Below are 26,408 nucleotides of genomic sequence, written 5' to 3'. Positions count from 1 at the left end.
GTGGTGGAACTGGTAAATGGACAGAAAGCAAGGGATTTGAGAGTTTTGAGACTGTTACGTAGGTTCATGTTGAATTGTTTATGCTTGAATGTTGTTTTTCATGCCAAGCACGTGCCTAGGGCAAGCAATGATGTGGCAGATGCTTTGTCTCATTTCCAGTGGCAGCGGTTTCAGACTTTGGCACCGGGAGCAGAGCAGTGCAAGACGCAGTTGCCGGGCGACATCTGGGCCTGGGGGGAATGAGGCTGATAGGTCTGGTTGAGAAATCGTTGGCAGACTCAGCGCGGTGGAGTTACAGGCTGGTTTGGTCTGAGTTTGGAGAATCTTTGTGTCCTGGAATGGCATCACGGAACATCACTCGTCAAGAGGCGGAGCAGGGAGTCCTGAATGTTGTGTTGAGTTGTATTGACAGGGTGCTTTCACAGATGACCATAGCTGGGAAGTTAGCAGGGATATCCTTCTACAGTAAATTGTATCTGGGTCTTGATCCTGCAAAAGATGAACTGCTGAGCAGGGCTTTGAAGGGTTGGGGGAGGGAGCGAGGGCCAGGAGGGCTGTGAGGGGAGCCATTACTTTTGAATTGTTGAGGGAACTGTTGGGGGTTTTACCGGTTTGCTGTTATGATGCAGTTGAGGCGCGTTTATTTAGGCTGTGCATGATCTGGATTTTTTTCGGAGCCTTCCGAGTATCAGAACTGTTGGGTTCCCCAAGGCGGACTGGTTTGTTACATGGGGAGGTGAACTTGGCTCACGGGAATCTGGGAATCTGGCTGAGGCAAACGAAAACGGATCAGGCGGGGAGGGGTATATGGGTATGGTTGAAAGGAAGTGAAGCCAGTGACGTGTGCCCGGTGCGTGAATGGCAGGGGTACGAATCAATGGGTCAGCGGGATGGTGCGGAAATATTTTGCCATGCCTCTGGGGAGAGAGTCACGTCTTGTCAGTTGTTCGGGGTGTTGCGCAGGACACTCCGGAGGGTGGGGAGGGAGCTGGCTGACTATGGGACACATTCCTTCAGAATAGGCGCAGCTACCTCGGCGGTGCGACTAGGGTGATCATGGGGTCAGATCTGCCGGATTGGACGTTGGTAATCATGCTGTTGTGAGATATATGTGAGGAAGTAAAGGGGAGGAGTGAGGGTATCTACCACGGATAGAGGAAAAGGGGGTTTTTGACGCAGCTCTTGGTTTCCAGTGGTTAATTCTGATTTTTTAATGTCGTAGGATGCGTGAGACGACTGGGGGACCAAGACGGTCACCTGGATCGTGGGACACTCGTTTGTTCACTGGGCAGCCAAGTATTCGGGCCAGCAGCTGTATGGACAAAATTTGGGCCTGAGAAGCAGTCATCATGAAGTTAGCGGGTGGGGTAAAGGGGGAATGCGATGGGGTGCGCTGCTGCCTTGGCTAACTCAGATGGTAACTCAGAGGGGCTGCCCAGACATGCTAGTTATTCACCTGGGGGAGAAAGACTTGGTGCGGATGTCAGGCCTGGCATTGCTGCAGGACATGCAAAGGGACTTGGAGGTTTTGCAGAAAAGCCTGGCGGGGGTTATGTCTAGTGTGGACAGCACTAGTGCCAAGGAGAATTTGGATAGGAGCTGTCAATCATGCAGCTATTGATAAGGCCCGAAGGAAACTAAATAGAGCAACGAGAGTTTTCTGCCTACCACGGAACATCAAGTTGATTGCTCATGGGGGTTTGAGACTGGAAGAGCGGGTCCTATTCAGGGATGATGGGGTGCACCTTTCGAGAATGGATAATGCATATTATATGATGGAGGTGCGGGATACGATCAGCAAGCTTTGGAAAGAGACCATCTGGTGTCGCAGGGACGAGTGAGTTTCGAAAGGTGCACAAGGCAGTGTGGGGCAGGTAACCGCCCTACGGGGGTTACCTGGGTGGCGGATCTTTGGAGGGGTGGTGAGTCACGGATGGGCGGAGCCACCCCTCTGGGGGGGAGGTACATAGGTGAAGGAGGGTGGAGCGCAGGATGCAAGGTGCAGCAGAAGAAAGGCAAGAGAGGATGCTTAAGAGGGCTGTGAAGGTGAAAAGGGATGTATGGAGAAGTTTACAGCAGGAATGGGGAGTAGTGGAAGTGGTGAGATGGATGGAGAATGGATGATGGGTATGGGTTGTTTATTGTTGATTAAAGTTATAGAGTTGAATTGTTATGTTTAATAAACGTTGTGAGTTATGATAACCTTATCCTAATAAGTGGTCTTTTACGCTTCAAGCCAGCGTGGAGTGTAGTTATTGCGCGATGTCGGCCCCCAGGGGAAGCAGGGTCTTTCCCCGGGGATCTTCCCGCTGACACGGAAGGACAAGGTGGGGGGATGTCAAGGGGGTGGGGTTAGGGGCGGGCCGGTGGTGCCTATAAAGGTGCTAGGGTGGGAGGTTCCGGCCTCTTTCCTAGCACCTCGCACCACCTGGTTAGGGAGGGGTTTAGCAGGTTTAAGTTGATCCACCCACCCACCCTACAGCTAATAGGGCGAGGGGGTGAGAATTATGCGTGCCAGTTTAGGACGGGTTATACGACTCCAGGGTTGCGGATCTTTGGAGGGGTGGTGAGATACGGACGGGCGGAGCCACCCCTCGGGGGCAGGGGTGAAGGTACACAGGTGAAGGAGGGCGAAGCACAGGATGCAAGGTGCAGCAGAAGAAAGGCAAGAGAGGATGCTTAAGAGGGCTGTGAAGGAATGGGGAGGAGTGAAAGTGGTGAGACGGATGGGGAATGGATGAGGGGTATGGGTTGTTTATTGTTGATTAAAGTTATAGAGTTGAATTGGTATGTTTATTAAACGTTGGGAGTTATGATAACCTTGTCCTAATAAATGGCATTTTACGCTTCAAGCCAGTGTGGAGTGTAGTTATTTCGCGAAGCAACGTACAGATAATATCGTCCTGGAGTAATCTTATCTGCTATTGTAGCGGATGGCAAGTTCTCAAGGGATTTCATTATTGCGACCATGTGGATAAGTGTCTAGAAAAAAAAATCCAGTACACTTCTCTCCGCTTGCGGACATCATCTGGATTATTGCCAGGTTTGTTGTACATTTTCTCCAGATTCAGCCAGTTGATATCTTCAGGCTTATGGTTCATTTCCAGGTAGTGTTTGACATGGGGTGGGGGGGTGAAGGTTTACGGGTGCAAATCGCATAGCCATGTTCCAGAAGACATGTGGTAAGTGTACGAGCTGTTTCGCTTACATAATCTAGCTCACACAGGCACAGAAGGAAATTATGTTTTGGGTTTGGCAGTTGGGGAATGTTTTCAATGTGATAACGTGCTGATTATACTTGAAAGTATCTGTCACTATAGCTGCATAACATGTTTTACATTGTGCGCACTTGTAGTTGCCCACAATTGGTACATTGCTATCCATAGTTTTCTGTATATAGGGGGCATTCAACTTAAGGCGTGAATGGTCCACAGGGTCCTTCAAATTCTTATTGCGCCTGTGTGCATACATGGGGCGAGGTAAGGCCTGATTCTTTTTGTTGTCATTGGTTAAAACGTGCCAGTTTGTACAGATAATCTGGCAAATCTGAGCGTGTTTAGGTTTGGTATTGCACTGTTACTTATGCAAGAGGTAGTCTCTATCATAGAAGTTGAAATTGAAAAGAATTTATATAGCGCTCTATCACCAAACGGTTTCTTGGCGCTGTAGGCAGGAGACTAAACCTGAGAAAGGAGGGGAGGAAGGAGTTTAGGAAGGGTAGGCTAGGGAGAACAAATGGGTTTTAAGTTTAGCTCGAAAGTCTAAGTAAGAAGGGGTGGATCGGATCGCAAGAGGAAGGGAATTCCAAAAGAGAGGGGCAAGGATAGAAAATCTGGTGCCACCAGATTTCTTCTTATGGAAACGGGGCACCTCAAGAAGAAACAGAGTGGAAGAACGAAGGCCTCTGCAGGGGACATATGCAGTTATTTTGGATCTAATAAAAACAGGGGCGGTACCAGTAAGGGACATGAAAGTCAGGCAGCCTATCTTAAAGAGTGAGCATTCCCTGATGGGAAGCAAGTGCAGAGTCCGTAATACCAGAGTAATGTGACTGGATTTAGGAAGCCTATAGATAAGGCGGGCCGCTTGGTTCTGGATGAGCTGTAGGCGGCGACATTCATAAGCGGGAATGCCGACGTAAAGGGCATTGCCGTAATCCAGGCGGGACGAAATGAGTGCTAAAATGAGGAGTTTGAGAGCTTCAACTGAAAAATATCGTGAGATTTTACGAATGGTTCTGAGGGCCAAGAAACACGAAGAAACTACGGAACTAATCGGAACTAATCTGAGGGCGCATGGAGAGGTCTTGACTAACTTTAATAGAAACTGGCTATATATAAGCTTCATGGACTAATCTCCTTGGGTATCCTCGCACGATGAATTTAGTTTTCCTCACAATGGCTCTAATATCAAAGTCTGCTAAGATTGTGCAGCTCCGTTGCAAACGGAGGTAGGTTTGAGGAAGGTGGCTGAGCCATAGTGAGTTGAGGAGGGAAGCTTGAATGTCCCTTACTGCTGGGGATGACTACCACAAGCATCATCCAACATTATTGAGAGCCTTATTAGAAATTCAGGTATTGCCTCATTAAAGTATTACCAGTGTCCTTGCCGTCCAATTAAAAGTCCCTTTAAAGTGGCAGCCATTTCTGCCTCCTTAGAAGTGACAGTACTCATTGAATGTATTGTATGTTTTACAAACAACCTAGTGTGCTCGAAGGTTTGGGGAGGGGCATGCTTATCTTGGTTCACTGCTGTGTCTCTTGAGTGTGGAGAAAGTCCAAACAGTGTAAGTGTTCCCCTACAGCTTAAATTTTCTTACAAAATATTATTTGTTAATTAGTTGAATGATTAGTCAACAATTCTATTTCAAATTCACCAATGAAATTTTTGATTTTCAAACTGATTAAGACTAAAAGTGGAACACTTTCCCGCTACACACTGGCCCTAACACAAAACAATTAACAATTAAAAAAATAGATGAAACAGCAAAACATGAAAGCATAATTTCTCATGTAAGGTTTCCAAAATTGCACATATATCGTGTTTCACTGCCACCTACTTGAAAAAAAGGTATTAATATAGAAATTCACATCCATTTCAATTGACCAATATACATGTTTAGGGCTCTACCACTGAGCTGTCCATTGTCTATTGTCAATGGCCTATGGTGTACAGTGCCATTATTTAGAGTGGGCTTTGCGTCAGCCTGCTGTCTACCACTGGTTGGCTTTCTTGTCTGTCTCATTTGCTTTCTTCTTTTTCAGTAGGTTTCATTTCTGTTCCCCTGGATCATAGCTTCTTTACCATCCTTGTAACGGGATGATTTGTATCTTTTCACGCTCCATATCAGAAATTACTTTTTAATTTTTCTCTAGCACTCCATTGAAGTGCATCTATTTCCTTTCTGAATTCCTGTGTGCTGTTTTCTCCTTACATCGCTGCCCCTTGTCCACTCTGTATTGTCCCACATAAACTCTTTTGTTGCTTCCCCTCCAGCTGCGGCCCGTGGAGGGAGTTCCGTTGGGCAGCCAGGCGGGGCGGGGGAGGAGCAGGGTGGGGGGTACTAAACACCGGAATATGGATAATTGGAGGTAAGTAAACAATTAAATAAATAAAACAAATTTCGTAGCGCGCGCTGCATTGCATTTTGCGATGCATGGCGCGCGACAACATTTGTTCTATTTATTTAATTGTTTACTTACCTCCAATTATCCATATTCCGGTGTTTAGTATCCCCCACCCTGCCCCTTCCCCACCTTGCTGCCCAACGGAACTCCCTCCACGGGCCGCAGCTGTTCCCCTCCCACTTCCAATTCCGCTTAGGCTCTGATTTGATTCTTTTTTAGGTTTTGCCTGCACAGTGCTTGCTTATATCCCACCTTCACTTCTTATTTGTCCATGGGCTTGTCACGTTAGTTTTCCTTTGTTTTCAATTGGCTGAGTGCTGTATTTCCTATACCAATGGTTTTTTTTTGGTGTGCTTCACCTATCAGTTCCCGAGGCCTGATTACTCAATCTCATCAGCTTCTCATTTGCTTTGATGGCTGGAACTACTTTCGCCGATGCATCAGAAGAATTATTTTTATGGCAGAATGCCTGCCTACATTTTTCTTGCATTTTTATTTTTCACTTAACTTTCCCTGGCTGCATAATAAACTTTCCCTAGCTCCGACGTCCAGGACTCCATTCTGCTTTTTTTACAATGCATTTACCAATGCTTAGTTTCTTGTTACAGGTAGAAAGGATGGGGTCCCATTTTTCCTGCTATTTCTTCGCCTTTCTGCTTAATCAATGCCTGCCTCCAGGGTTGTGTGAGAGGCTGGCTCAGTATATGATGTACACTTATCTAAGTGGACACCTTGCACTGATCCAAACAACCCTTTTGGTGATTTTAGTGGTCTTGGACAACCTTAGCAAGCTATCTAAGTGGTGGCTGTGGAGAGCAGCCTTCAGGCTTAGTCCAGAAGGAGTTTGTTTTACCAGAATATAATCTTATAGGTATAGATGAAGTGAAAAAGAACCACACAGTGTATTTATAAAAATATGTATTTATTATAAGACACTCACTAACACATACATATATATCCTAACTGGATATATACACAATGCACACAATACTATGCAATAGAAAGAGGTAAGTAGCGCAGAATACACAGTGGTCCCCAGGGGGAGACCAAACCATACACTAAAATAGTGGTATGCGAACCACGACTCGAGTCATGACAATACTTAGAGGATGTAGAAATGTCGGGGACCCAAGGAACCACCCAAGGTGAGTAGGAGCCTCGTGTGCAGTGTAGGAACATGACTGCGGTCTCCCTACAAATCAACGTGTAAGTCGTGGTTGCAATTTCAAAGAAAGAGGACCCTTCCCAGTGGACCCTGAAGAAACCCAGTGGGAGACAAGAGGTTGGAGAGCCACCGCACCCGTGGATACCTAAGGAACCAGGATACATGCACCAGGGAAGCCGGGGCATAGGTGTGAAGTGGCGTCGGAAACTACTGTCAAATCCAATCGAGGACTTCAGCAAGCTGCTGCTGCTGGAGAAGGTGAAAGTGTCCAGTGGAACCCAAAGGTGGAATCAAGATGTGAAGAACCTGCAAGCAGAGAGAACAGAGTCTATGTCACTCAGGAGTGACCAGGAGGCAGGGAAGAAAAATGCCCACTGATGTTGGGTGTTGCAGGAGAGCTGACGGTGACCTTGGAACTGCAGCTGTGTGGACCAGGCGACGCTGTGGAAGACCAGGGGCCGTACAAGAGCTGTTGCACGTCGGATGTTGAGAGCTAATGGGTCGATGTGTGGTAGGCGCACCAACAAGCCTTGGCAACTGCAACCAGTGTAAAAGTTGAAGAAGGTGCAGTGTTGGGACCAGCAAGGTCCAGGAGACTTACCACAAGCAGGGGAGTCAGGGTAGGCCACGAGAAATCATGGGAACCCAAAGAATTCAAATGTGACCCTCGACAGGACCCACAGGCCGGAGGCACTGAAGTCACAAGAGGACCTTGAGCAGCTTACCAAAGAAGCAGGTCCACGGTGCAAGCAATGTGGTGTGGTCAAAGATTTTAGTCACTGGAGATGCTTGAGGTTGGGGCTACTTGGAGCCCGAAGATCATGATGGAAGGAAGCCAAAAAGCCTTTGCAACGGCAAGTCGGCACGGCGTACCGGGGTTCTGTTCCTGCTGCTCCGACAAGGGATACTGACCTCAAACTTGGTGAGAGGACAGGGCAGGCCTCGAGGGTTGTGGCAAACCACCACTTGTGTTGCTGAGCCTTTCGGAGTCCATGGGAGCCCAGGATCAGCAGACCGGTCCGCTAAGTTGGGATGCCTGCAGATGCAGGGTAGTGACTCCTTCACTTTAAGGGAGATTCCTTAGGGTGTCTTGGATGGTGCAGAGACAGAATATCGAGGAAAAAAGATCGAGTTGCTCAAATATCGAATCATTAACATCGTGGTTCAGAAATATCAACAGCAAGAATAGACTCAACTTTACGTTGCAAATACCCGAAAATATTTATATGACTAGTGTTCACACATTTATTGTGGGTGATCCACTCAGAGGTAGTCAAGATTTGCACATAGACAAAGGCACCTCTTTTCCTTTGGCTCTATTGTGTCACAAAAAGTTATTAATCACTCGTTATTAATTTAATAGAGACTCCTCCAAACAATTGTCAAATTGTTTGGAGGAGTATCTATTAAATTAATAATGAGTGAGTATATAATTGTTTGTTGTATATATTTTATATGTATTTTTGTATGTCCTTGTGCTATATATTTTCATTAGGTTTTTGTTCAAAGATCGGTCCCATTGTGTATGTGTGTCTTAAATCAATTTGGTTAATATATTTTTGTAGGACTGAAGACTGAAGATAGGGTAATTGAATGTTCTCTATGATAAAATAAAATAATATATTAATTCCTCCGTAACTATCTTTTTTGTATATGATAGAGTCCTAACTGTAGTCCACGGATGATGTGCTTGGATGTAGGACTGACTGCTGCTAAATGATGCCTCAATCAAAAGCCACAAATTAGTTCTTGTCTTATAGCAAAACATACCACACCTGTGGTTAACCACAAAGTCGAGAGCAATGGCACCCTTTTTTCAGATCTCGGAAAGGCAGCGATCAAACTGGAGCTCCGTTGGTTGACAGCGTGGGTTTGATGTTTGATTTGGGTGGTTAGAGAGTTTGTTCAATGTTTAGTCTTGGAGAAAGGGGGAGGGGACTTTTAGTTAAGCCAAGGTCACCAGAACCCATGTATTTTAGATTTTGAGGTGTCCTTTCAACATTAATAATATAAATCCAAGAAGCAACACCATGCGTTGCAGGGAACATTTTTGTTGTAGCAGAAGCTACCGAAGCTTCAGGTTTTGTACATAGAACAGACTGGTGTTTGCTGCCTGATTGAGAACAAATCACAAATGTAGGATGTGATGGGCGTGGTTGGGACATTGTTGGCACACATTGTAGTGTCATTCTTTTGATATTTACTTTTTGAGGCACTGTGAGGTAAACTTGCCAGAATTGCTTGCATTTATTTTGTTAAACGATTACCTAGCCACAGTTTATTTTGGGATACCTTAGGTATCTGCAGAGAGCATATCTCTGAAACCCAACCCATGCTGCCCTGTTTGATACTTTGAATTTGACAGCCATGTTTCATTTGCTTTTTGTTCGACTGTACAAATACGGTTGGGAGTAAACTGCCCTCTTTAAATGTAAATATCCATTTTCTGCAGAGGAATTTGAGACTGTGGTGATTTTAACTGCTCTTGATTTGGGAAGACATTTGTCATCCAAAGTTTTTATAAATCTAGGATTTGTTTTCACAGGAACAAAGGATTTATCAGGGTTTGGTTTTACACATTCTCAGCGTGAAGTACCCACATTTTGGCTTCTGTAAATACAATAAAAATCTTCCAATGATATCAAACTATGCAGTGTTGCTCTATTTCTTTGTTCTCTTAAGTGAGGCATCTCGTACAGATGCTCAAGAATCACAGCCGCCTAAGATGGGTTTTGGCCTCATTACCTCAAAATAACTCCCAAGAGTAAATCTCTTTTTATGCTTGTTTGCTTGCACGTGAATGCATAAGTTTGTGTGTGTGCGTGTGTGCGCGTGTGTGTGTGTGTGTGTGTATGTGCATGTATCCCCTTCATTGTTATAGTGAGCTTCTGAGTACTTTGAGAGTATCTGATTTCCCCTGTCGATCTCTCCTTTAGGTAGATACCTGGAAAGCACCTCTTCCGAGTCGTCTTCTCGTTCTCAGAGTCCTCAACTCTTGAGCCCAGCCAGCTCCTTTGGCCCATTCCCAGGGAGTTCTGGATTTTCTCCACAATCCAGCTGCACAAAGTAAGTAACATTTAGAAGCATGGGAGATTGAGCCTCAGAATCTATGTTGCCTAGGATAGTAGCTGGGGCTACTAAATAGTTTAGCCTTCTTCGCCTCTTGTCCCTTTTGTCAAATAATGCTCCGGTTTATTATTGTCCATCTTCTTTATAGAAGTGTACCTTATAAGTTAATTTCCTGCCCATTAGCAGCTTTTTTATTCTTTATTTACTTCTATTTGCTGTCACCATATTTCACTGTTAATGCTCATTACCTCATACAGGGACATATCTTTCAATCCAATACATTATATATTGGCCGCTGTTTCTGCCTTTATATAATGGTCGATCGCAACATCCTACCAAATTTTATTCCTATAATCATTTTGTGACCGTTTTCTATAAAGTTACATTTTGGAGACCTGCAGAGAGCATTGTTCTATCCTGTATTATTACCTATTTTGTCCCATGTCATATTTTTTTCCAAACCAAAGAATATTCATTCATAGTTAGTAAAATATATATCTCAAAGTATGTCTCCTTAGTCAGTAAGTCGGCACTGTGTCTCTAAATAGTCAGTGTGGAAAGAGCCTACTCAGCAATTGAATGAGGTAATGATATGTCTGAGTGTGTAGACATGAAGAACTCCTTACTGACAGCTCAAGGAATTAATGGGGTATGTCGAAAAAATCAATAAGGTTGAGATGGGTAACTGTTTTTTGTGACTCTCCCCTCAACACAGACTAGTTTGTTGACAATGTCAGATGTAGCTGTGGCTGTAATCTTATGGTCACCCTTCACCACTGTCATGGGTAATTTGATAGAGCAGGACCAGTTATGTTAAATATGACAAAACTGGGGAGGAAGCATTTGAAAGCTGAATATCCCAATTGTTGTTGGAGGAAAAATCATTTGAGGAAGGTTGCATGACTGTCTGGCAATGTACTTCACCCTGCGGAATTGTAGTCCTATCCATATTGTCACTACTCTTTAATTCAAGTAATTTGGAGGGTCAATGCATAGGATGGGGAGTGATTTTTCATAACTCTCAGTGCAAATTCAAATAATAATTCAAATAAATTGCAGGTTAAACCTTATGGGTTTATTTTAACATTAAAATTGTACAGAGACAACTAGTAGTTAGTAAGTCAATTATGAATTAGCTTAATCAAATTAGTCAAAGTAATCATCTTTGAAAGGGCTAGCATAACCCCAGTCTCTGAAGTAAGTCAATAACCAGAACCAGGTTTAAGCGAAATAAACAGACTTGCATAGTAAAAAGTCTTAGTATAAAATGAATGAACAAACTAGTGCAGAGTCCCCTCAATTTAATAGCCCAAGTAAGTCCAAGCATAAATCAATAGACAAACTGGCATAGAGTCCGCATTCTAAGCCAGTGCAAACATGTCTGGCACATCTCCCAAAAACGTGATCTTTTATACGGTTTTAGATCAAAAAGCCACACAAATTTAAATACTTCTAATGGTAAGACAGGGTTCGTCTAGCAGTCTATTGTGACATTAACCAATAATCATTCTTGTAAATGGGATACATTTGGAAACACCTACTTCACTGCATATTATTGAATGGGGTACACATAGAAAATTAAGGCAATATCATGATGTTTATATAATACACAAATATAATAGACAGTGTAGTTAATGAATGATCCACAAAAAAAGTCTTGAGAAAGAACCCTGAATTCTACACAGACAAGAACATCCTGAGCATGGCTTCCTCGTGAAGAAAGAACATTAATACAATTATATCATGCACAGCCCCATTAATGAAGCTTCTATTTTGCAAATGTTCTTTGTTGAAAAGCGCACAGAACATATGCACTTGGAAAAAGCTTGTTCACATAAAGTAAAATGCACAATTATTTCGCCAAACATGAACAGATGTCAATGCAGGACTACTTTGGCCTAGTCATGTTCACTCAAGCTCATTTAATTTAGGCATTCTTTTTCTAATTAATAAAAATACTTCTACAACAGGAATGAATTAGATTAGTGTGACCCAGGCTCACATTGCACCCCAACTATCATTTACTGTGAATGTTACTAATAAGAGTTTGTCAGTTTAATACGTACCAGCAGAAAGCCCAGGGTTGTGATTCACAAAAGCCTTGACAAGTATTAGTAGTACTACTCCTCTGGTACTCCTACTCCTGTAGTATTACTTCACATACTCACAAAAACAGTTCTCAAAGGTATTGATGTAGATCTACACGCAAGCTGGCCCAGTATTCTAAGTGTGTACTTTTGCACTGGGAGTGTTTACAACTGTGTACATATAGTTAAACATTTTAGATGTAACCTTGGGGAAAAGAAATTAAAGGAAAATATAGACCCATGACTTTAGACCACGTTCTAAAATGTTTCAAAAAGGACTAAAACATAAAAGAAAGGAATGTAATTTAAAAATGGTCATGTAAATTTAGACTTTCAGACACTAACACAAATCACATTACAAAAATGGAGATTAACAAATGCGCATACTTATAAAATTGCAAATAGGTAACGTCTTAATCAATGTTTTATAACAAAGGATTAATTTGACAACTAACCCTACTCTACACACACCCGAAGATACATCATAACTTATTGCATATCCGAAAAAACACACATAAATGCACAGACACACACGTGCACATACACACACACAATACAACTGTACCTGATGGTTGGCTCCACAACATCTCGCAGCCCAGGGTTTAGGATTTTTGCACCCCCACTTGTGATGTTTGTTAAGGGGTGTATTATTTTCCCCAAATGATACCTGTTCCCTGTTATTTCAATTTACAGTCCTACAAAACATGGGTGGAGCTCTCCGCCTACAGCATTTAGAACTACGTTTGGCCCATTTGTGCCAAAACTATTCACCTAAAGTTACTTATAGTCATTTTACAGTTGTTTTTTGAGTTGCACGTAGTCCCCACCTCCTCATATAAGGGTCTGGGGACAGTTACACCTACTACTAGGAGTACATCTCAGCATGAATTCCGTTTATGAAATATTTATACCCAGGCGAAGGAGTAAAAGTATGTGTAAAACTCAAACCTTTGTGAATTGGGCCCCAGAGCTTTCAGAGAACCGTCTTATCTTATTACACATTTTGCTCAATGAAATGAGTCATGCACACAATTTAATTTTTTTTAAAAATCATAATGAAGAAAACTGGGTCTCCCATTGAAAAAGTCAAATGGTATGTAAATTGCCCTTATTTAGAGGTATTACTGAACGCAAGCCCCCAAAGACAGACAGGGGAGTAGGGAGACTAGTCAGTTTTGCTGAATTAATAATTTTAGATTCACAGTCTGTGATCATTTTCCTACCTAGAGGTTGGTGGGAAATGTGTATCTCTCAATATCAATATTTGTTTATTCGATTATTAATTAATAATCATAAAAGTACAAACAAGACGTTTTTACCAATATAATTTTCATCCTAAAACAGCCATATCCCTAATTCAAAAAAATTGAAAAGAGGTGCAAAAGATTACACCTGGCATTTTCATTAAAACCAGAATGTACAAGAAGCAGACTACTTTGATTTTGGGCGAAAAAACAATTAGGCATGTATAGCAGCATTCATTTTTAAGGCACACTTCATGAAAGACACAGCCAGCAGCTATAAAAGCAGTTGAATCTGATAGTAAATGTAAGTACAAAAAAGCTGGTCTATATTGGTAAAAGCCTCTAGATTTTAAAATAGGAAACAGATATATTTTTCGCTGGAAGTAATATGTCGGACAAAATAAAACCAAGTGGACCAAGGTTTGCTACAAGGTTCCATCAGCAAGGACACGTTAAATAGAATTACTATCATATTGACCAGGAGGGAGCAGAGACTGCATCGTATTGAGCACAATCGAAACCTTGTGAGAAGGGATCTCTACCATAGATTTTTAACCAAAGTAAGATAGTGCTCTGAGCCTGGAGTGGTTTGTATTATCTTACAGGCTCTTGCTATAGTTCTATCCATGGCCCTAGATTCCTTTATTTCCATAATTTGTCTCATATATATATCTCCTTTATCCTCTCCCCATCCGCTTTAACAATAGATTGAGCAGCGTTATACAGTTCAGGATGACCCATTTCAGCAGTCAGGTTTTTTATATATGCCAGCCATCGTATCCTATCCCCCAGATCACAGAGAAGACAGTCATTAATTACTTCTCTGTTAAAAGCAGTGTGATCCTCACTCCAGACAGAGATCCAGAGGAGTAATGGAGCTATTTTTACAGCATCTTCCACAAATCCAAATCCCAACTCATCATGCATGAAGGTACTAGGACTTAGGGGACCAACTCCAAGTAGTTTTCAACAAAATCTATCCTCCTCTCTCTGTGTTTTTATACAATTATGATAGCCCCAGATGGCTGCACCATACATAAGGACTGGCAGACATTTCATCCTATAGATCTGTAAAAGGGGAACTATAGGTTTGTTTCCTATTGAGGCAGAAAACGTAAAAAGAGCACAACAACCTTGATTAAAACGTTGGCCTCTGACAGCCATACATAGGCTCCAGCTTCTATGTTGGTCAAAAGTGACTCCCAGGTATGGAAAAGAACTTATCGGCGATATTACTTTACCCTTAATACATATGGGCCTAACTTTTGAGGTGATCTTCCCGCAAATCATAATATGGGTTTTGGGAATATTGGTATCTAGATCAAGATCGTCCATAAAATTTACAAACGTACCCACCAAACCCCTCAGACCATTAGATGTGCGGAATAATAAAACCGCATCATCTGCATACCCCAGAGACGGAACAAAAGCAAATTGTATCCTGAGCATATCCTTACCGTTTGCTATCGAAAATATATTCAAGCCGTTAATGTATAATAGAAACAGGAGGTTGGCCAGTACACAACCTTACCTAACACCGCTAGGGAGGTTAAAGGAATATGTGCACTCCCCCTTATGGCCAAATCTAACAGTTGCTGTTATCTCTGAGTGCATAGCTCGCAGAAAACCCAGCCGGGTTTGTGGCAATCGCATGTCAGATGAAATGGACCATAGCTTTAATGTGTTAACTCGGTCAAAAGCGCTGCTTAGGTCCATGAACGCTAAATGGATGGTACTTTTCTTTGCCACCACATATTTACCTATCATTAACTCTAGATTTAGGCATTGCTCCATAGTTCCCTTCCCCTCCCTGAAGCCATACTGTACTGGACTCAGGATATTACGACTACGAGCGTTTTCCTCCAACCTCCCTAAAATAACTTGTCCGGTCACCTTCAAAATCGAATTAGGCAAAGAAATTGATGGTAGTAACAAGGGTTATGGCGGTCCAGTTTTTTAAAAAGAATTGGGACAATTGTGGCACACTTCCTTTAGTATTCCTCTAGCTGCAGCTCCATTAAGGATATTTGTCGTCAGAGGGACCCAAAATGTAATATTTTGTTTGTATAAATCCATTGCGATTCCTTCCAGGCCAGGAGCCTTATTGGCTGGACTAGTCCTAATTGCCTCTCTTACTCCCTCTAAGTCGAATGTTAGAGGTATGGGAAGCTCAAGTATATTCCCAGCACCTTCATTGGGTCACCTTATGTCCCCGGGGTAAATACTTGAGAAATGTTGTGGCCATTGTCCTGCTGAGATAGTATTACTTATATCATTGTCAACGTGTGAGGGAAAATCTTTACTCCTAATTATTTGCCAGAATCCCCTATAATCTCTCTTGGCGCAGGCGGTCATTAATCTGTCCCATGATTCTTCCCTTAGTGTTTTCTTCCTATGTTGTAAAGCCTCCTTGTATCTTGAGCTTGCCAGTATAACGTCTGATTTACTTATTGGCCTTGTGTTTACTCTTGATCAAACCACCAAGATCTGATTTGCTTCACTGGGGCGGAGAGGCTTTTCATGATCTCCTTAATAAATTTAGTGAGGGTTCCAAAAGCTTCCAAGACCTTTTCAGGAGAAGGATCAATCCCAAGCTGTGGGTTCATAAGTAGGTCTATATTAGCCACGACAAGGGACTTAAGTAACTTGGAGGTCTGAGTAGTACACCACCTAACTCTACACCCCTTATCTACAGTTTCCATCCCAGTTAAACCAGGGTTAGTGACACTTGCTACACTCATCGGTATTGGAAGTCCGAACACTATAGGGTTGTGATCACTATAACTGGTGGATATGATATCGCCTGACCTAACCCGTTCTGACATTGGCCTTGAAAAAAGTATAGTCAATGGTTGTTCCCTTACCCCTCCCTATAAAGGTTGGTTTGCCACAAAAAGTCTGTCCTACAAGCGAACCTAAGTCCATGGTGTCAGTGCGACCTAAGGCTCTTATCAACCGCTGGCCTCTATCATCTGCACCTGCTGTAAAGATATGCTGCACTTTCTTCGTAAAAGCATTGTCATTGAAGTTAAGTTGGCCTATTTTAGCGTTATAACCCCCCATAATACAAGATTAAAACACTGTAGCCTTTGACGGGCTCTAGTTTCAAGAGCATGCAATGCCTTGAATAGCTTAGAGGTTTGGCAGCCCAAGTTTATGACTTCGTTGTAGAAATTTACCAAGAAAAAATTCAAATTCTGACACTATCCATATAACCTGAATCCCAGCGTGCTTGACGGGAATAACTATAATTTTAAATAAATTAGATATATGGATCAGGATAGATAGGCCAACTTGTGCTCTACGACATCCCCCTCTATTGCAGGGACGTGGAAGGATTCATATCCATCCACAAAAAAGGGTTTGCATGCCGAGGTTTCTTGGAGTAAATCACGTCATATTAGTTAACCAGGCATAGCCATTCCGGGTCCATCACTTTAGTAGTTGCACCTGCGACGTTCCAACAAAGAAAGTTAAGAATTTGGGAACTATTTTCAAGTGTTTTCGGGATACTGTTCTTATTTTCTTGGGCAAATGTTGGGAGCATATCCCCCTTATTACATTCAGGTCAAAGTACAGGATTTCCACATAGTCTATTGTTACTGTTCAGACCTGTCAGTGGAAGGTATCGATTGGTAGTAGAAATTCAATGTTTCTCTGATTGGTCTAGATATGCTCATTTGGTGTCCTCGGGTGGGTCTGGGCATAATTGTTTGTTTGCCTCAAGTGGCCATAAAAAAAGCTTAGGGATTCGAGGGTGATTCCCTCATTTGTCAACCGTTTGGAGCGTTGGTTAAAAATGAACCTCCTTGTCAATGATGGGTCTCTGCAATTGACCACAAGGCAGTCCCCTTTACGTTGTTTTCTTCCCAGTCCCACTCACCGTACCCTTCTAAAAAAAAGAATATCCTTTTACTCTTTATTTTAATTTATTGATAAAGTTTTGTATAGCGTGAACGTGACCCGTACGGGTATAAGAGCACTTCACAATTTTGGGTAAGAGGGATACAGTATTGGGAGGAGGCAAAATAATCTTTACATAATTATGCAAGACGTGTGCAGGACTCCTGAAGGTATCAGAACTCATCACTAAAAACAGGCATTTAACAGAGCCAATTACAGACCTTGTTTTGTAACTGCATAGTAGATTTACTAGATTTACTAGAGGATGAAGATATCTCGGGGACCCCTGTCATTGCTAAAACATATGGGCCATATTCAGGGGGGAGATTTAATACAGGCAGATTATCCTTCTCTTGTGGATAGGAACCCAAGCCTTCCTTATCATTCCTGCTGTTCATTACTGCGTCGGCTGACCCCCTTCTGTCAGACTTGAATTTCTATTTGACAGTCTGGCTTGCTTTGGGGCAGACACTAAAGCGTTTGCAATCCCACTCCTCTGAGCATGGGTACTTGTTTTTGCATTTGAACAGGGGTTAACCTCATCTATTTTGGCCCTTACCTGAGTGGCCTCACGGCCCATCTCAGATACATTGTTGCTTAGAGCACCAAATGTTTGATCAATTTTAGAGGTTAAAGCTTCCACCATTAATTCAATCTTGTGCATCTCTCCATATAGAGGAGCAATTCATGTATCTATTATTTGTTTAAAATTATCATTATTCAGTTCCCAGTTAATATTGTCCATGTCCTTATCCAACTTATTGCTGATGGCCTTAGGCAGCTACTTTTTCTTGGAGCCCCGTGTGCTTGATTTCACCATTATTGGGCATTTATTTTTACATTTCCTTTTAACTACTGGTGCACACACACCATCATCTGGGAGTTCAGCCGCCCCATTAGCTGTCCGATCAGCTTCCTGTCCGTCAGATGTGGAGGAGAAAATTGTTAGTGCTGCAGTAACTACGCAGTTAATTACTTTGATTGTTTGTGAGTTGTTTGGGCGGTTCGGGCTGCCCCCACCCTCCCGCAAACTCAGACGTCCTTCGGCTATATCAATTTCCCTTGATATTTCCCCCACCACTCTTGCAAAATAATTGTCCAATGTGGCCATTGACCGGGGCTTAAAGGGGTTTCCCTTTCCCTTTCCCAGGTCATGTTTCCGCATACCCATTATTCTATCTTCCTAAGCTCGGTCCGTATTGAAAAGAGTGGAAAAGCCACAAGGAATTGCCCAACCCAGCCTCTTCCAGGCTTTGACTGGCCTGTTCTTGGCCCAGTCTACACCCTGGGCATGCGCCCATGCACCTCCCGCAAAGCGGGAGCCTCAGAAAAACAAATACCCACCTCTGGGCGCGGGCTGCAAGGCGTCGGGGTGGCGTCTGCCGCAGGCGTTTCTGGGGCTTGTGGTCGTGCCCCAATCTGCACCAAAGGTACGGGTATCCCTCAAAGCGGGAGCCCCAGACAAAGAAAAACAGCCTCTGGATGCAGGCAGCAAGGCGTCAGTGGCGGCGTCTGCCGCGTGCATTTTTTGGGCTTGTGGTCCTGCCCCAATCTGCACTAGAACTACGGGCGTCTCGCGAAGCAGGAGCCCAAGACAAAGAAATACGCACTTCTGGTTGCAGGCTCAAGGCATCAGTGGCAGCATCTGCTCCCGGCGTCTTTGGGGCTTGTGCTCCTGCTCCAATCTACACCAGAGCTACGGGTCTCTATCTAATTTAATGTACAAACTTTTTACCAGTTGGGGAAATTCACAATGGGCCAGCCCGTCTTTAATGAGACCTCCATTATATATGATGTCATTTTTAGGTTTGTATGGCCTAGAGAGACAGCTTTACCTGTTTCGAAAGCCTCATGTTTTACTAATCATTCAAAATGAAATACAGAGCCAGTGGCTGTCCTAAATTTAAGCAATGGCGTTTTGTCTGTGCACATATGCCTAAAAAGTAGCCTAGTTCAGTGCCAAGGCTGGCTGGGCAATCTTATCCTTCATTTTTGCTGTCATGACATTTTTAGGTCTCGCACAGGCAGCGCATGCGCTGCCTCTCCGAGGCATCAAGTAATCAGTATTACTAGTGAAACTCCACCCATTGAGTTTCTCTTTGTTTTGTCGCTTGCCATTGGTGGAATTTGGCATTGCTTTTCTTATTTTGCTCATTGTTGGCTAGTGGTCCCATCTGTCACTTCCGTTTTCTTCCGTTTCTGCAGGACGCAGCATCGACCAACTACAGTAAACTTACGCTGCAGGGCGGTATCTTTTAATGTAGGGACTACTTCGTTGTTTTTTAGGTCTCACTCTCACATAGGCAGTGCATGCATGCCCCGCTGAATCCCCCAGGCCCTCTGTTACTGCCCTGTCTGCACTGCTCGTGTCTTTTTAACCGTAAATCTCTTCTCGCTTTCCCCCTCCCACTGTCCGTGCTCTCTCGCCCCTCTCTCCCCTGCACTCCCGCTGTCGGTGCCTTCTCTAATCTCCCCCTCCCCCGCGTTTGCAATGCCATGGATCTGGATTGCAAATGCTTGTTGTCTGTTCGTTTTCCAGTTACTTAGCATTTTTTTGGGCTTGGACTGCCAAATTCCAGACTTAAGCTCATGTGCGCTGAGGTGCCAACATGTCGGAAGAAAAAGCGCTCCGAAAGTCGTCCCAACGATCCGGATACATTCTCTGCAGTCCCGCAGGGCTCTGCCAGGCGATCTCCGTGCCCCCCTCGCTCAACCCAGCATTGACTTGTATTCTCGTGAGGCTCTCCGGGCCCTTTTAGAAGCTTTGTGCGCATTTAGTTGTGTCTCGCACCCGACTTGTGTGGATTTAATCAAGCGTTTTCGAGAGAGCGCTTTGTGAATCAGATTTTCGTTGTCTACTAAATTGCTGACCTTAAAGACCTGGCTTTGAACCCGAGGTTAGGCACTAGGCAGACGATAATGACAGACTTTAATAAAAAATCACTTTACATCCTTGTAGTTTAAAATGTAAATAATGCGTATTGTTAGAAAGAAATCATCTCATCTATAAAGTGAAACGTCCCAATGACACAATTGCACATTTTCTTATCCTAATTTCAGCAACTCTTTCTGAAATTGACCCCTAATTCCAAACTTGTTTATGAACAGCACTTCAAGTCAGAAGTGCCCCTACTGTCGTCCTTCGATTCAAGAACATTATTCTGACCTGTAATCCTAAAAAGGCTCCCAGATGGATTCTCTTTTGGATATAACACGAGCTTTGAGGAAGTATTAACATTACGTCTCATGCTCTCCAGATGAAAGGACACAATGTACAGTGCAGCAGCATTTGCACATTTTTATTTGTTACATTATTTTTTTAACTGGTCAGTTTTTCATCTGTGATGCCTTGTCCCTGCTGATTAGGTTGCAACTGTCCCCTCTGGATTTAGTCTATGGTTGCCAAGTCGGTATTTTGTCATTTGGTGGCTATGTTCTTGCATGGAATCATCCTTAAAATGTTTCATATGAGAAAGCAAGAACCCTATATGGAACCCATTGATTATTTGGAGGAGTAAAACACCAATCTGTGTTGCGTTGTGATAAGTATATGATGACCATTTGCAAAAGCAGTACGTGCGGCCATTTTATAAACAAAAGTGCTTTGATCTTCACTAATGGCCTTCCGATGGAAGCATTTTGTAATGGGTTGTCATTGAAAGGACCGCTTTAGAATTTTTTGTTTAATAATACCAGTTCCGACCTGCAGACAAGTGGCTGAAGTTAAAGTTCTGTAACAGAAGTTTAGTCACCAAGCGGCTGTGGTATTACCATTGCTGCCACTGCTGTAAGCAATGTGGAAATGCAAGAAGGATTCAAAGGTCAACAATGTTTGTAGATTGTAAACACAGTAGACAGCCTTTGAAATATCATCCCAATCCATCATTACAGTGATTCAGCATAAATGTAAATACATTTCTAAATTGCATTCTTTATCATGCTTAAATCATACAAATACCTTAAATGTCTTACCCTTGTTGTGAAGAGGAACCTCGGTCTGGCTTATCCGACTCTCAGGTGAAGATGAGAGGTTTGGGAGGGTCCTAAGAGTAGTAGCTTTGCTGGTGGTCTGGCTGCTGTTTTATTGATTTTTGCACAGGTCTTTTTTGCTTATTTCCTTTGTAAATGTATGCACAAACTTCAGACTGCAGCATTTTCACTTTTTATTACTTTTGATGCCTATTGAATATGCTTTCCAAGAAAATAAAGAAGTTTAAAAAAGTGCAGGCTTGCCAAGGAAGACCTACTTGCTTTGCCAATGCTTGCTTTTCCTCTCATTTGGGTCATTCTCAGGGGATAAACCCTCAGGATCTCTGGGGTATATCAAGATTGAAAGCAAGGTTTTAACATCGTGATTTGTGACTATTTTTGGGGGTAAAAATAAACATGGTCATTTAAGAATTCCAGCTTGTTTGATAAACTAGGGTTCCACATGTTTATTTGTTGCTGGTGCATAGAACACACATCAGTGACGTTCTGCCTGTTACTTCAAGAACACTGAGATGTTCTTGAGACTTTAATCACTGAACAGACACAGAGAAGGCAGTGTCTCAGCTGGTCCCTGGGAAATCTTCAGGACCAGATCAGCTACCACTGAAATTGTTTCCAGTATGGCTAAATTGTTTGATTTATTTATTGATCTAGAAAAGGAGCCTGCATTGTGGGGAATTCTCATTGTTATATGTTTAAAGAAAGAGAAAGATCCGACTAAATATGGGTCTTACCGGCTGACTTCTCTTATTAACCCCGATTTGGAGATCTATTCTTTTATACTCTCCAACTGACTATCAGTTATGATTCCTTCGCCTGCCGATCCCATCGAGCATAGGTTTACTTCCTGCTCAGGATAGCACCTCGTAGCTTAACACAGTTATCAGTGCTGTGGATGTGGCTTGTGTACAGAATAGACCCATCGGGCAGATCCTGCGCGACCCTCGAAGGATCTCCTGGCGGTTCTTGAGTTCGCTCATGCTGTACATGGGTTCTCGTGCTTCTTTTATAAGTCCAGTGAGGGCCTCATATAGGTCATTAACTGCACAGATTGTTTGTGAAGGGATCTGACTGAGAAAATGAAGATTAATAAAGGCACCAGGCTGGGCGGCCCTCTTTAACCCTTGCTCTTTGCCCTATACTTAGACCCCTTTAATCAAGGTCTTAATCGAACCCCGTTCCTTAAATCTCTGGGTGGATCTGCCATTTATTTTGGGGTACACATCACGTTGAGTGTGGGGCACATTGTAGATTGCAATTCATTACATTTTAAGTCGCTTAACATTTTCCAGAAATTAGATAGGTTACAGATCAGCTTAATTGGGCATTGGAATATTATAAAAAAAAAGGTCATTCTTCCACGATACTTATATGTTTTACATCTATATCCTAGTACCTTACCATAGGCTTTTTTTAAAAAGTTGGAGTTTGATGGCAAAAATGTATTTAGGGATATAGGAAGCCACAACGTGCTATTCAAAATCTACAATTACTGCGCCAGCAGAGTAGAGTCTCCCTGCCCTCCTTATGGCTGCCTGCTCTCGCTTTCAATTTTTTACGGTCATGGGTGGGGGGGGGGGGGGGTTGTCGGGTTAGAGAGGCCTTTGAAGTCAATTAGGTAGGATTTATAACGGACAGGGGAAGCGTATTGTTTTTTTAATGGGCTCTTTGTTGCAGCACATTTTAAAGGTACTAAGATTAAAACCCTCCGATTCTATAATTTAGTTTGGACTCATATTAGGAAATGATCTGGAATTTCTAGATGCAGTAACTGCATAACTAATAACCGTCACACTCCTACAAGTGTGACCATTCCAGGGGCGGCTCCTTCACTATGGCAAAGGAGCGTCCCACCACTGCTGCTACACAGCAGAGGCAACAGTGATAAAGGAAATGATTATACATTTATTTTATTATCATTTTGTTTTTCGCTGTTGCCTCTGCTGGGTAGCCGAGTGGTGGGGCTGGGACATCCACCGGAGCTTCAGGAGGAGGTGTTGTGGGCAATATTAAGTGCGCATGATGGTTAGGCCGGCCAAACTTTTATGCACACTTAACATTTCTCCACCCGGCTGTGTTGTACAGTCAGGTGGAGAAAAGCCACAGGTTACCAGGCACTGTCTGAGCGGCAAAGCAGACGAGGCCGCTCAGACCAATCCCAGCGGTGCTCTCATTCTGGGAACAGCATTCCCAGAAGTAGATAATCGCTGGGATTGGCTTCTGGGAGCCTGCGCAGTGTGAGCCAGTTGGGGATCGGGAGAGGACGAAGATGCAGCATCAGGTAAGTCACAATTTCTTTGTCCCCCACCTTGCCGCCCAACCACTTCCCAACGTGGTCAGCCACCACTGGACAGTTCTGACAATTCCAGGACCCCAAAGTTAAAAGAATGGTTTTGCCAGCAGGTATTAGTCAATCTTAATTAATTAACAAAGAACTGTTGTAGTGCTCGTCTCTAAATTAAACAAACAACGCCACCATGTGGCAGACTGTTCTAGGTTCTGGTGCTGGCAATTAAGAACCGATGTTGAGCACCGGAAACCACAGGCTCAAATTAGGCACTGCCACCATTATCCTTTAATTGGTTATAACCAGAATCTTCCAGAATTACTGCATTCTAGAATTTGTTTCCCTGTTGGTGGCTCTGTAATTGTACAATCAATTTTGGGTTATATGTTGGATGAAGGTCACCCTCGCCCTTTTGAAAATTAGTGGAATAAATTTGTAATACTGCAGCAAGGCTTTTTTTTAGGTCTTTGCATTTCGTAGCTTCCTTACAACTATTCCACCAGAAGAAATAGATCTATTAGATGACTTTTCAGGGTTTTTCATGAGGATACATAGAAAGGGGCATATATGTCTAGTGTATAGAGTATTTAGCAAGGGAAGGGAGTCCAGATTTAATTTTGGAGCTTTTAAATGGAGTTAATTAACATTTAGACCAGCCGTTCACTTACTATGACGTTTGTAAAACTAACTTGCTGGTACATATGTGTTTTGCACATTAAAGTACATTGGGTTTAAGATTCTTAATGATGTATATAACACCCTAATCGGTTTATATAAGTGGTGCATAAGACAGGACCCGTGTTGCTTTCAGTGTGCTACGGAGGGGGCTGACACCGCTCATATTTTGGCGACATGTCCATGGAATATAAAATAATAGGATTATTTATTTTGGAAGATTAATGGGTTGGTGAGGTTGAGTACAGCCTGGAATCCTAAACTGATTTTACTGGGGCATTCCACTTGCTCTGCAGCAAGGTTTGCTGATATATATTTTATAACAATCACATTGGCAAGACTAAGGTGCCGATTACGATCCGGTAAAAACCGGGTACGAACCGTCGGTCGGAGCGTTTTCCCCATCCGACTCGTACCCGGTCGTAAAACTTTACAAACATGGAATTACGATTCGCACGGAAACACCATTTCCGTACGAATCGTAAAAAACACCGACCGACGTAAATATACATACGAATGTGATCCGGGAATGCTGCGACGTGACGTCGGTACGCTTTCCGGCAGCGTTTCACGACCCAGGAATTACGATTCGAACCGACAGCAGTCCGGACGGCAATATTTTCACGGCACCCAAAAAGTGCCGGAAAAGCGAAGTACGGCGCGAATCGACCAGAGTAGGTGGCCCGGTACGCACCATACCCCCCCCAGCCCCCGTACGTACGCGCCGACCCCCCCCCAGCCCCCGTACATACGCGCCGACCCCCCCCAGCCCCCGTACGTACGCGCCGACCCCCCCAGCCCCCGTACGTACGCGCCGAACCCCCTGTATGTACACCCGTGTACATGTCGAACCCCCCGTGTACGTTCGAGTCGAACCCCCGTGTACGTTCGAGTCGAACCCCCCCGTGTACGTTCGAGTCGAACCCCCCCGTGTACGTTCGAGTCGAACCCCCCCGCGTACGTTTGAGTCGAACCCCCCCGAGTACGTTCGAGTCGAACCCCCGTGTACGTTCGAGTCGTACCCCCACCCGTGTATGTACGGTGCGTACCCCCCGTGTACGTTCGAGTCGTACCCCCACCCGTGTATGTACGGTGCGTACCCCCCGTGTACGTTCGAGTCGAACCCCCCCGTGTACGTTCGAGTCGAACCCCCCCGTGTACGTTCGAGTCGTACCCCCACCCGTGTATGTACGGTGCGTACCCCCCGTGTACGTTCGAGTCGAACCCCCCCGTGTACGTTCGAGTCGAACCCCCCCGTGTACGTTCGAGTCGTACCCCCACCCGTGTATGTACGGTGCGTACCCCCAGCGCTATGCGCTGGGGGTACGCACCGTACATACACGGGTGGGGGTACGACTCGAACGTACACGGGGGGGTTCGATTCGAACGTACACGGGGGTTCGACTCGAACGTACACGGGGGGTTCGACTCGAACGTACACGGGGGGGTTCGACACGTACACGGGTGTACATACAGGGGGGTTCGGCGCGTACGTACGGGGGCTGGGGGGGGGTCGGCGCGTACGTACGGGGGCTGGGGGGGGGTCGGCGCGTATGCGGGCACGTCTCCATGGTTGCTATGGGAGTTCGGTGCGGACGGTGTTTTTTCCATCCGGTTGTAACCTCGGACGCACGGGATGGATCGTGATTCCTCGGTCGGACTTCACCTTTCACATTTGTACGGTAAATCGTACGAGGACGTGTCGGACACATTTTCCGACCCGAGGACGTGTGGGGAATGATTCCCAATGCGGTTCGTATGGACTTTTTACCATGCGAATCGTGATTGCCAGTTCGTACGGCACTTGTACGATTCGTACGGTAAAAAAGACCGGATACGAGTCGCACGGGGAAATTTTTTACCGGATCGTAATCGGCACCTAGATCTTGCACAGCAATGGCTGCAGAAGTCTACAACTACTCTTGAATCATTTCAAGCCATTTTGCGAGCAAAGAGGTCTCGAGGTTAATACCTCAAAGACCAAACTTTTGTTAATGAATCCACATAGAACATTCAGGGGCAACATGCTACTGGGAGGGATACCACTTGAGAGAGTGGCTAACTTCGAATACTAGGGTATTACCTATCTGAGAAAATGGTATGGAAAGATCACATCACAAAGCGGAACCTCCAACAGAGACAGACTACTGGGGCACTGATTAGGGAACATGGAACCTCCCAAACTAAGCCAATAGCCGCCCCTTCCAGATTTATGACCAGAATGTAGTGAGTTCCGCCCTCTATGGGGTCGAACTCTGGGGATTCGAAAACACTGATAGCCTGCTTACCACAGAAAATAAATATGTAAGACCTTTATGTTCACTCCTGCAGAGTACACCTCTGTAACCACTGAGGTTAGAT

General features: G+C 44.0%; 1 protein-coding gene across 2 annotated transcripts in view; it reads left to right on the top strand.

Moving 5' to 3' along the window:
- LOC146789845 (syntaxin-binding protein 4-like) overlaps window positions 1-26,408 on the top strand; it is a 1,170,683-nt gene that overhangs the window by 349,522 nt on the left and 794,753 nt on the right. For both annotated transcript variants that reach the window (XM_085632209.1, XM_085632208.1), the window contains exon 7: window positions 9,729-9,858. In XM_085632209.1, coding sequence (XP_085488335.1) covers window positions 9,729-9,858 — 130 coding nt within the window. The remainder of the gene's footprint in view (window positions 1-9,728; window positions 9,859-26,408) is intronic.

Source organism: Triturus cristatus, chromosome 10, assembly GCF_964204655.1.
Source record: "Triturus cristatus chromosome 10, aTriCri1.1, whole genome shotgun sequence".
In the NCBI taxonomy this organism is placed as follows: Eukaryota; Metazoa; Chordata; class Amphibia; order Caudata; family Salamandridae; genus Triturus; species Triturus cristatus.
This window is presented reverse-complemented; position numbering and strand designations above follow the sequence as displayed.